Source organism: Maniola hyperantus, chromosome 28 (assembly GCF_902806685.2).
Source record: "Maniola hyperantus chromosome 28, iAphHyp1.2, whole genome shotgun sequence".
NCBI classification, from domain to species: domain Eukaryota; kingdom Metazoa; phylum Arthropoda; class Insecta; order Lepidoptera; family Nymphalidae; genus Maniola; species Maniola hyperantus.
This window is the reverse complement of record NC_048563.1, coordinates 3,081,380-3,093,691: the sequence shown is the minus strand read 5'-3', so window position 1 is coordinate 3,093,691 and position 12,312 is coordinate 3,081,380. Positions and strand designations below refer to the sequence as shown.

At 38.1% G+C, this 12,312-nt stretch overlaps 1 protein-coding gene across 1 annotated transcript; it reads left to right on the top strand.

Annotated features, from left to right (window-relative positions):
* Positions 1-354: 354 nt before the first annotated feature.
* On the top strand, positions 355-11,727 carry LOC117994938 (putative leucine-rich repeat-containing protein DDB_G0290503). The gene is made up of 11 exons (XM_034982914.2): positions 355-854; positions 1,115-1,216; positions 2,136-2,260; positions 3,006-3,160; positions 4,919-5,046; positions 5,833-5,939; positions 6,201-6,317; positions 7,650-7,786; positions 8,377-8,482; positions 9,350-9,405; positions 9,622-11,727. Exons 1-11 carry the CDS (start codon positions 699-701, stop codon positions 11,439-11,441), a joined length of 3,009 nt encoding a protein of 1,002 aa, XP_034838805.1. The 5' UTR covers positions 355-698; the 3' UTR covers positions 11,442-11,727.
* The last annotated feature ends 585 nt before the right edge of the window (positions 11,728-12,312 follow it).

The window sequence follows — 12,312 nt, the reverse complement described above, 5'->3', positions numbered from 1 at the left end:
GATAGTAAAATAACCATGAAATAAACAATGATTAATGAATGTTTAAAGTATTGAGCTCCTTTTTGCACACTTCAGCTTAACTTTAGTCCTGTTTTGTCATTGACTTTCGATGCTCGCAAATATCACGTCATTGGAAAACCATAGACCAAAACTTGTATAGTAGGTAGGTATGCATTATAATTTAAATCATGTCTATTATAATTTAACTTTCATTTTATTTATCAAAATTCCAGTTAACGAGGTGGTGTTAAATTTTTTATTCTTTCAAATAATTTTATCATAAAACTCATTTTTAATCAATAATAAGTTTCTAAACGAAAATAATTTGTCCTTTCCCGCCAAAAGCGTAAAATAGGTATTTTTTTGACAACGGTTTGTCATTTTTTTTGGAATTTGTATTATTTTGGAAATGAAAACAAAAGTAATTTGTAAATTGGAATGAGGTTGCTAATTTAATTCGTAAATTTTATATTTATCGATAAATATAATAATGCGGTGATGTCTTTATCTCTTTCAACTGTAGTAGCTATAAGTTTTGTGCCCAGTTGGCAGAATAGGGTGACTGTTGTTGTGCATGTAGATTTCGTTCGTAGTGCTAAGAATCTAAATAATGATAAAATACTGTCAAATTATTAATTAATAAGCTCAATCTCATAATGAAGTTTTAATGTTCATGTCATAAATAAGACGTTGAAAACATGGCTGGGAGGAAATATGTGAAAGGTGCAAAATTACTGGCAAAGTTGGCTGATACAAATGCCCCCTGTGCCTTCTGTAGAAGGAACGTCGGCGAAGAGTCGGCATACGGGAAACTGTACAGCATTGGAAATATTCATTGCCATTATTTTTGTGTTGTAAGTACCTATCTCTATATATAAAAATAAATAGCTGAATGAGTTGCTAAGCGCAAATCGCGAGAACAGCTGAACCGATTTTGCTAATTATTTTTTTATAATACTTCTTGAAGTACGAGGATGGTTCTTACAGAAAAGTTAGAGACGTGTGCCCGGATCGAACCCCTGACATCTGATTAGGAGGCGGACGTCCTAACCACTTGGCTACCACAGAGCTTATTAGGTAGGACACCATTATAACATATTTTAATAATTTTCAGTTGCTATCCTGTTGTCTCATACAAAAAGGCAAAGATGAGGAAGGCCTGTTTGGATTCATGTACCCCGACATTTTGGCAGAGATAGAGAGGAGTAAAAAGCATGTAAGTCACTGGTTTCACTCATCATCATCATCATCAACCGATAGATCTCTTGTAGGTACTTCAACAAACCACATCTTGCGCCGCCTGGATCCAGCGGCTCCCTGCGACTCATCTGATGTCTGTCCACCTAGTGGGGGGATATGAGAGTGCTATTTGCTTGATCAAGTCACTTCTTCTTCTTCGCTCTGGGCTGGTTTCCGCACTTATACGTTTCCGTCTGTTGTGCGTGTTGATCAAGTCACTTGACAGGCGCATTAAGCAGCTTGATTGAGCAAAACAAATTGACGCGCTTGACGTCAAGCCGCATGACCGTCTCGAAAGCATTTAATGTTTCACCATGAACGACCAATCGCCGGCTCACTACAGAGCACGGGTCGCCTCTCAGATGAGAGGTTTTGGCCATAGTCTACCACGCGAGCCATGTATGTGCGGATTGGTAGACTTCACACACCTTTGAGAACATTATGGAAAACTCTTAGGCATGCAGGTTTCCTCACGATGTTTTCCTTCACTGTTAAAGCAAGTGATATTTTAATCCATACTTACTTATTTACTTACTAATATTATAAATGGGAAAGTGTGTCTGTCTGTCTGTCTGTCTGCTAGCTTTTCACGGCCCAGCAGTTCAACCGATTTTGATGAAATTCGGTACAGAGTTAGCTTACGTCGCGGGGAAGGACATAGGCTACTTTTTATCTCGGAAAATTAAAGAGTTCCCACGGGATTTTTAAAAACCTAAATCCACGCGGCATCATCAAGTTACTTATAAAACGCACATTACACCGAAAACTGAGAGGTGCGTGCCCGGGATCGAACCCCCGCCTTCCAATCGGAGGTCGGGGTCCTAACCACTAGGCTACCACAGCTTTTAATTTACCTTAATGTACCAGGGTGCTATAATATACCTGTATGTTTGCAGAAATGTTCATACTGTGGTATAGAGGGTGCAACTTTGGGGTGCAGTGTAACACAATGTAAGAAACAGTTCCACTTACCTTGTGGGAAGGAGAAGAGAGCAGTGTCTCTCTTTTTTGGCAATTATAAGTAAGTACTAAGACGGCCGTGGCTAGTTACCACTACTACGTGGCTAGTTACCACAACTGCGTGGCTAGTTACCACTACTGCGTGGCTAGTTACCACTACTGCGTGGCTAGTTCCCACTACTGCGTGGCTAGTTACCACTACTGCGTGGCTAGTTACCACAACTGCGTGGCTAGTTACCACTACTGCGTGGCTAGTTACCACTACTGCGTGGCTAGTTCCCACTACTGCGTGGCTAGTTACCACTACTGCGTAGCTAGTTACCACTACTGCGTGGCTAGTTACCACTACTGCGTGGCTAGTTACCACTACTGCGTGGCTAGTTACCACTACTGCGTGGCTAGTTACCACTACTGCGTGGCTAGTTACTGGCAAAGCTGTGCTGCCAAGGAGTTTATCGTTCCGATACGAGCCTTGTAGAAACCAATCAGGGGTATGGGTTTAGTGAAACTGCCTTACCCCTTCCAAGTTAACCCGCTTTCATTTTAGATTGCAACATCACTTACCATCAGGTGAGATTGCAATCAACTAACTTGTATCAGAATCTATATATAAAAAAGCTTACTGACTTACTATAGACACACAGCTCAAACTACTGGATGGATCAGTGAAATTTGGCATGCAGATAGCTATTATGACGTAGACATTTGCAAAGACAGGATTTTTGAAAATTAAACACCTAAGGGGGTGAAATAGGGATTTGAAATTTGTTTAGGCCACATCTTAAAATTTAAAAAACTGTTTATAGGTCATACTGTGAAAAGCATGCGCCCAGGCAAAAACTACCAGCTGGGATAATGTCTAAAGTTAAATCTAGGCTTGCTAAAATAAGGCAAGCCAACCAAGAAAGATCTAAGCGCAATTTGAAAATGAATAGAGATAATGGAACAGCTAAAAAGTCTGGTAAGTTTGGTTTTTCCGACCGACTTCCAAAAAGGAGTTGGTTCTCAATTCTGCACGTTTTTTATTTGAAGCTTTTTAGTCATTGTTTAGTACCAAAAATATCAATCAAACTTCAACATACATACACGTGTAGAAACAAAAAATTTTTTTTACTTTGTAGTGGTTTTAGAAGTCGGTTTTTTAATTTTTTTTTCTGCCATGCTTTTTCTATACTGTATCCACGGAAAGAAGTTAGTATAGCACTCTATCTGATATTTATAATAGTTTTGTATATGTATGATAGTTATGTATGTATTACGGAAATAGTTGGTTAATTATATTATATAATATTATACTACTTCATTTTTCTGTATTGCGTGTAAGTACTATCCAACACACCTAGTTTCTCCTTTCACCAAAGGTTGCCTGGTAGAGATTGCTGTGAGCAATAAGGCCGCCTTTGCATACAATTTTTTTTTTAGTTTTAGTTTCTGTAATAGTTATGTAATATTTTTTGTGTGCAATAAAGTATTTCTATCTATCTATCTACCTATCTGTTACGTAATCCCATACAAATGACAGAGATAAAAATCTCAGTGGGGAGCTATGACCATTTCGACTCACCAACCAATCACAAACATGTTTTCGAAGAACTATTTTCGAATCATAATTATAGCCTCTGAAAGTACGCCATGTTTAACAACTGTATTGAAATAGTTATTTGTTTTAAGGGTGCAAAGATGTTATTTTGTTCCGAGAGTTTGTATTGAATTGCGAGCTAGCGAAGGATTCTAAGGTTCAAAGACAGAATCCTGAGCGTAGCGAGGAATTCAAAGACTCGAGCGCAAATAAATTTGCAGCAGTGCGAAACACAACTTTAACAAACTAAAACTGCAGTTGTTGTAAAACTTTTACAACAAGTACAGCGAGAAAAACTCTAGATGCTGGATACAAGAGGCGCCAGTACCGTGGAGGTTTCAATAAAAAGTTTTTTTTTATTTATTCATTATAGGTATACGCTTAACCACAATCACACCTGATGGGAAGTGATGATGTGGCCTAAGATGGGACGCGTTTACCTAGAAGATGCCTATTCACTCTTGTTTTAAAGATACCCGGTTTTTATATTAATAGGGCACAACCAGATGTCAGGCAGTGAAGGAGGTTCTAATTCAAGAAGATTCTATATATTATGAATAAAGTTTTTATCGAGTGCGTTTAGAATTCAAATTTAAAATTCTTATAATTAAAAAAAAAAAATCGTAATTCAACGAACTTCATTATATTGTTTACTCAATAAAGCTGAAACGGAGTAGGTAGGTATTATGTTTAATTTAATTAAAGAAGTAATTAAACTATTAATAAACTTAAATCTAAAAAAAAACAACATTAAATTAAAAATAAATTAAATTAAATCTAAAACCTCGTCGAGACCACCGCAGCGAGGCATTGTACCCAAGATGCTGGCAGCATTTAATTAAATAAAAATAAATGTTCCTACTTGTTACTTAATACTTAGTAAATAACAATAAATAGTAAAGACACTAAGGACGAACCGCGTTTCTGAACGTTTCATTATCACGTAGTATTTTTAATAGAAAGAAAAAAGTAAGTAGGTACGCAATGGTACGCAACCATAGACGACAGTTCGTCACGTTCGAATTTCAACTCGTACTTTGCGCCCTAGAGAGCAAAATTACCACTTTCCACTCAGATTTCAAAGGGCAAAAGGATTGTTTCCGAGCGAGTGAGATGAAAAATATGTTTGTTTGGTTGTAGAATGCGTGGAAGAGCCAGACATAGTATGTGTGATATGCTGTGAAGCAGTGGATGGATTTCCTTCTACGGAAACCTTTTGGCCCCCTTGCTGTGCAAAGGATGCTTGGTTCCATAGGAGTTGTTTGCAGGTAAATTGAGTTACAGTAAGCGGCAGAAGAAACTGTGATAGCCTAGTGGTTAGGACGTCCGCCTTCTAATCGGAGGTCGGGGGTTCGATCCCGGGCACGCACCTCTAACTTTTCGGAGTTGTGTGTGTTTTAATTAATTAAATATCACTTGCTTTAACGGTGAAGGAACACATCGTGAGGAAACCTGCATGCCTGAGAGATCTCCATAATGTTCTCAAAGGTGTGTGAAGTCTACCAATCCGCATATGGCCAGCGTGGTAGTTTCGGGCCGCATTTGAAGCACTTATTTCATTTCTTGAACATTTTAAGGGTTCCGTACCTCAAAAGGAAAAACGGAACCCTTATAGGATCACTTTGTTGTCAAGCTGTCTGTCTGTCTGTCTGTCTGTCTGTCTGTCGGCCTGTCAAGAAACCAGCTACAGGGTACTTCCCGTTGACCTAGAATCATGAAATTTGGTAGGGAGGTAGGTCTTATAGCAGACATTCGGGGAAAAATCTGAAAACCGTGAATTTAGGCTTACATCACACAAAAAAAATTAAATTCTGGTCATGAACTAATAATTAGTATTTTCAATTTTCGAAGTAAGATAACTATATCAAGAGAGGTATCATATAAAAGGACTTCACCTGTGCATTCTAAAACAGATTTTTATTTATTTTTATGCATCATAGTTTTTGAGTTATAGTGCAAAATGTCGAAAAAGACGACTGTAGTACGGAACTCTCGTTGCGCGACCCTGACTCGCACTTGGCCGGTTTTTTTGTAAAAAATGTGTTTTTTTTCAGCGCATGGCGTTCAGCGCAGGCCAATACTACTTCAAGTGTCCGCTGTGCAACGATAAGGACGTGTTCTACTCCGCTGTGGTGGAACAAGGATACTTCATACCAGACAGGTAAAAATGTATATTGTTTAGGGCTTCATACCCGGAGGCTATGGTCCTTGCTGGTTCCTTAGTGGTATTTTTATGAGCCTCAATAGCTCAACCGGTATAGGAGTGGACTGAAAACCGAAAGGTCGACGGTTCAAATCCCGCCGTTGCACTTGTCGTACCTACTCCTAGCACAAGCCTGACGCTTAATTGGAGAGGAAAGGGGAATATTAGTCATTTAATATGGCTAATATTCATTTATAAAAAAAAAAATTGCTGTTTCAGAGACGCAGCATGGGAGCTGGATCAAAATGCGTTTTCGGAAATATACGAGCGAGCCGTAGACTGTCGCGCGGACGAGTGCATATGCCCAAAAGGTCGGAACTACGATGCTAATTCAGGGTAATTATTCTTTTTTTTTATTTGGGACAATAAACTAAAAATATATAAAAGGAAAGGTGACTGACTGACTGACTGACTGATCTATCAACGCACAGCTCAAACTATTGGACGGATCGGGTTGAAATTTGGATTTTTGAAAACTCAACCCCAAAGGGGGTGAAATAGGGGGTTGAAATTTGTGTAGTCCACGCGGACGAAGTCGCGAGCATAAGCTAGTTACATAATAATATTATCAGTACCCATATTATTACTACCCATATTATCACTACCAGACACATTTTTACCTTATTTTTACACAATAAAATATGTATGTACGAGTAATATTACGAGTTAGTATGAGTAGTATATAACGTGATTAACAGGAAGCTTAAAACATATCCACTAAAATTCAATGTTTGCAAAGAAATTTTAAAAAGGTATCTGTTATCACTAAACTATGATGAAGTGGAATCGCTTTTGTTACGTACCATATAACAACTATTGTAGTACTTACTAGGTTTATTTGACTATTTTGTTTAATACTCACATAATATAAGCATAGACCACGCGCGCACACACACACACACACGCGCGCACACACACACACACACACACACACAAATACACACATAGATATATCTATCCATACACTTACTAACTCACACACGTTTGCTTGATATCGCTGATGAAAATATTGTTAAGGAAGAGCGGTGTCTTCTAAATTATTTGAATTTGAATTATTTGAATATTATCAGAACTATGTACCTACACGATGCTAGCTGTAACATAACATATTGCATGCTAATAGGCAGAATTTGGCTGTACGTTTTTGTTTTTGTAACATCTCAACTGTTTACCCATATTCGCAATAAAGAAATTTGTATTTGTATATTATCACTAACTATATTATCACTGCATAAGCTGCGATAGCCTAGTGGTTAGGACTTCCGGCGTCTAATCGGAGGTCGGGGGTTCGATCCCGGGCACGCACCTCTAACTTTTCGGAGTTATGTGCGTTTTAAGTAATTAAATATCACTTGCTTTAACGGTGAAGGAAAACATCGTGAGGAAACCTGCATGCCTGAGAGTTCTTCATAATGTTCTCAAAGGTGTGTGAAGTCTACCAATCCGCACATGGCCAGCGTGGTAGGCTATGGCCAAAACCCTTCTCAGACTGAGAGGGGACCCGTGCTCTGTAGTGAGCCGGCGATGGGTTGATCATGATCATATTATCACTACCCATATTAAAAATGCGAAAGTGTGTTTGTTTGTTGGTTTATTAGTTTGAACCCGTTCTCTATAGTCAGCTGGCGATGGGTTGATCATGATGATGATGATGATGATATTTTGCAGGCAGTGGGAAGTAAAACTATGCGTGCTGTGCGGAGGTCCGGGTTCGCATCTGGCGTGTCTGAGCACGGTGTTGTATGTGTGCGCAGTCTGCAAACCCGCCGCGCCCGACTTCTCGCACTTGGCCGTTATTGACTCGGGTAAGTTGCTAACAAAGGAGAAAGAACACCCCCTATTCAACTTTAACTGCAATTCATTCAAACTGCAGACATTCGGGGAAAAATCTGAAAACCGCGAATTTGTGGTTACATCACACAAAAAAAATTAAATTGTGGTCATCTAAATATATAAAAGAAAAGGTGACTAACTGACTGACTGACTGATTTATCAACGCACAGCTCAAACTACTGGACGGATCGGGCTGAAATTTGGCATACAGATAGCTATTACGACGTAGGCATCTGCTAAGAAAGGATTTTTGAAAATTCAACCCCTAAGAGGGTGAAATAGGGGTTTGAAATTTGTGTAGTCCACGCGGACGAAGTCGCGAGCTAGTGAACTAATAAATTAGTATTTTCAATTTTCGAAGTAAGATTACTTTATCAAGTGGAGTATCATATGAAAGGGCTTCACCTGTGCATTCTAAAACAGATTTTTATTTATTTTTATGCATCATAGTTTTTGAATTATCGTGCAAAATGTCGAAAACATACGACTGCAGTACGGAACCCTCGTTGCGCGAGCCTGACTCGCACTTGGCGGTTTTTTTATCTTGTGTTTCAACTTTCAGTATCACTACCAACGCAAGAACCAGAGCCGCAACATGTTCGGTCCGGCCCCATCATGCCGTGTCGAATGTCCATCCGACGGACAAAGCCGAGACCCACTTTACCTACGTAAGTTGATTTTTTTTTAAATTTATAGACTAGCACTAGACTGCTTGAAGCTGTGATAGCCTAGTGCTTAGGACTAGGGTTGCCAGATCGCCAAAACTAATAGCCGGACAGACCAGCCAGTTTGGCCGGACATTTGGGTAGAAAGGCCGGACACCCTACATTATTGAGGATTTTGTGTCTTAGTATTAATAGGTACGACAAAAAAATTGTATGTAAAATCAAGCTTTTTTTATTATTGTCATAAATCTCGTTGTCAGGCGGCACTGCCGCCTGCGGGAGCGACCGACAGTCGACTCGCCTGCGCTCGGCCACGCTCGTTTGCGAAATGTAAAAAGCCGGACACCGTTTATTTTGGCTCGACACGCAATCAAAAAGCCTACCTATGTCCGGCTTTATCCGGACGCCTGGCAACCCTACTTAGGACGTACCTCTAACTTTTGGGAGTTATGTGCGTTTCAAGTATTTAAATATGCATTCCTGAGAGTTCGCCATAATGTTCTCAAAGGTGTATGAGTTCCGCCAATCCGCACATGGCCAGCGTGGTAGACTATTGCCAAAACCCTTCTCAGTCTGAGAGGAGACCCGTGCTCTGTAGTGAGCCGGCGACGGGTTGATCATGACGATGCCGTACTTTTTTTGTTAAATCGATGATTTAAAACGGTTAGAAAAGTTAAAACTATCAGCAAATGTGGATTTTACGAATTTTGGGAATCCCTCTATTTAATCATTTTTGACATAGTTATCATCCCCATTTATAAACTAGCGCTTGGTTGATGATGATGCAGCCTGGGGCAACCGCCAAAAAAATTTATTCAGCCAGGTTGATTCTTTGCGCAAATAACCAAGCAATTTTTTTTAATTTTTCAGGCCATCAACTTCATCACAAAATTCACAGATTAAGACTGAGACCGACACCAATGCTGGTAAGTAGTTGTTTTACAGTACGCGGCAGAAAGTATTGTACCTTGACCTTTAGAAGGAGATAGCAGATTTGTAGAGCGTTGTCTCTGTCGTTGAGACCTATAAAACGTCATATAGGTATGAGTGACAGAGACAACGCTCTACAAAGCCGAAATGTCATTCTAAAGGCCGATGTACATTACTTTCTGCCGCGTACTGTAATTATTTTTTTGTTGCAGTGAAATCCAATACAGACCTTAGCCGTGAAGACCTGAATCTAAAAACTCCTAGACGGCCAACAACTAGTACTTCTACTGAACAAAAACCACTAGGATCACTAACACTGCGAATTCCACTAAAACAGGATATATCAACTACCGAACAAAAGCAACTAGAAAACTTGCAATCACCACTAAAACTACAGAAACAACTAGAAAACAATTTGCAATTACCACTAAAACTACATAAACAAGCAGAAAATGACTTGCAATCACCACTAAAACAACCAGAAAAAGACTTGCAGTCACCACTTAGACAACCGGAAAACGACTTGCAATCACCACTAAAACAACCAGAAAATTACTTCCAATCACCACTAAAACAACCAGAAAATGACTTCCAATCACCACTAAAACAACCAGAAAACGAATTGCAATCACCACTTAATCAACCAGAAAATGACTTCCAATCACCACTAAAACAACCAGAAAATGACTTACAACCACCACTAAAACAACCAGAAAAAAGTGATGAAGAAAAGGAAGATGCATTAGATTTAACTATAAAACATTCAAGTAATATTCAAAATGAAGATCTGTCTCTACGAAATGATATCTCAAAAACTCCAGAACACATCTCGGAAAGTTCAGAACAAAATCACTCTAAATTACAAGAACGCAAATTCTTAAGTTCTTATGATCAGCTTTTAGAACAGAAAATCTATGAACCATTAGAGGAAAATATACTGCACCCGAGTACTCTAGAAAAGCTAATTATATGTGAAAATGCCAATTTTACACCAAAAAAAGCTGGTGTTTTTGAAGACGATTCTTCTAATAGTAATAGTCCTTTTCAACTGCCACCGGAATTTATAGCAGAATCAAGCAATAGTCTCCCGATAGTCGAGACGCCGAAGAAATTTAAAAAAGTAAACTTAGAAAACGATTCTATGGAAATCTCAGAGAATAATCAAATCGTCAACATAGACTTGGTTAAGGTTGAGAACAGTGACAGAGATTTCAAAATACCGGATAAAAAATGCGCGTTAAAGTTAAGAAGCCCTTTAAACAAAAATATTTTAGAAAAAAACCTAGATATCGATTTGGAAAGTTTCAAAAATCAATACCTTAATGAAGTAGACAGGAAATTTAATTGCAGTTTCGAACATAATCATGAAAATTTAGAAACCATTCCTACAAAATTAAAAACTGCTATAGATTTTGCTATAAATGCATTGAAAAAACCGCCAAAAAGAAAACTACCAGTTAGTGATGATGTTGTCAGCAAAAAGAGAAAAACTACCAAAACGGTACGAAAAAGTAAAAATCAAGACGGTGATCGTGCTCTTGACAGAGAATGTAATAGAAATCATTCCGGTGAAAAATCTGATTGTAAAAACGTTAGTAACGAAAAAACAAGAAATAAAAAACGCAAAGCTCGTGCTGATCATAAGAATAAAGATAAATCTGATAACAAAGAATGTAATGTTGAAAAGAAGAGACGTAAGAAACTTAAACATAAGAAGAATCACAACACCGAATTATCAATTCGCAACAGAAACATAAGTCTGAAAATTAGATTCAAATCTGAAAATCTGGATTTGAAAATTTCAAAACCTAAAAAGAGGGGTAGAAAAATCAAAACAGATACTCCGAAAGTATTAAAACAATACGTATTGCAGTATCCGTTAAATAAATCTTCACCAAAAGATTGCATTGCTCGGCCTGTTACTGAAGTCACGTCGATAAAAAAGAAAAATAATATAAAATGTGAAAAGTCCTCTGACAATTTAAAACAGACGTCCATATCTAATTTCTTTAAAATATCCCCGAAAACTTAAATAACGCATGTTGTTTTGTAATTATATTAAAGGCCTGTATGCCTTTTATTCTAAATTGTATTTACGATTAATTTACTCTATTTCATATTTGGAGTCTAGACTTTATTTTGTATCTAAACTATCTACTTAGGACTTTGTCCACTTGGATTTTTTAATTGTGTGAATTTTAGATTTTGTTTTTTAATTCTGGGAATTAAATTTTCCGGTAAAAGTATCCTAAGGCTATAATATCGCTAGCAGCAAGCTGTGTCTGCATTATTTATATAAATAAAATTATTAAATGCTATTAATTTGTTTTATTTTTAACTAGCTTATGCCCGCGACTTCGTCTGCGTGTATTGCACAAAATTCAAACCCTATTTTACCCCCTTAGGGGTTAAATTTAAAAAATCCTTTCGTAGCAAATGTCTACGTCATAAGCTATCTGCATGTCAAACAGCCTGATCCGTCCAGTAGTTTGAACTGTTCATTGATGGATCAGTCAGTCAGGTTTCCTTTAATATATTTAGATAAATTTATGTAGCTTGCTGCCTGTCTAGTAAAAGCTGCGGATGAACAGTTGGTTACATAAAGAACCATTTTTTGCCCGTGACTTCGTCCACCTTATAAAATAATTTATGTAGGCTTTGGGATGTTCAGTGAAACCGTTAACCGCCAAAAAGATTTACAGGGACTATATTATCATTTTGTGACCTCCCAATACACTCCCACAACTTAGACAAATCTAATGAATAATGACATCTCATTTATTGAAATCTAAGTATCCACCCATTTAGACTGCAGGCGACGCCAATCAATCTTCGGTACATTATATATTCACCTCAGCCCGAAAAACAGGTACCGTACCCTCCTGATGCAGTCGGGTAAAAAT

Bases quoted from the DNA above. Each gene is read 5' to 3' on its own strand.
- LOC117994938 (XM_034982914.2), top strand. From the start codon at position 699: ATGGCTGGGAGGAAATATGTGAAAGGTGCAAAATTACTGGCAAAGTTG. The intron at 2,261-3,005 runs GTAAGTACTAAG...AACTGTTTATAG, and splicing joins CTCTTTTTTGGCAATTATAA to GTCATACTGTGAAAAGCATG. The intron at 3,161-4,918 runs GTAAGTTTGGTT...GTTTGGTTGTAG, and splicing joins TGGAACAGCTAAAAAGTCTG to AATGCGTGGAAGAGCCAGAC.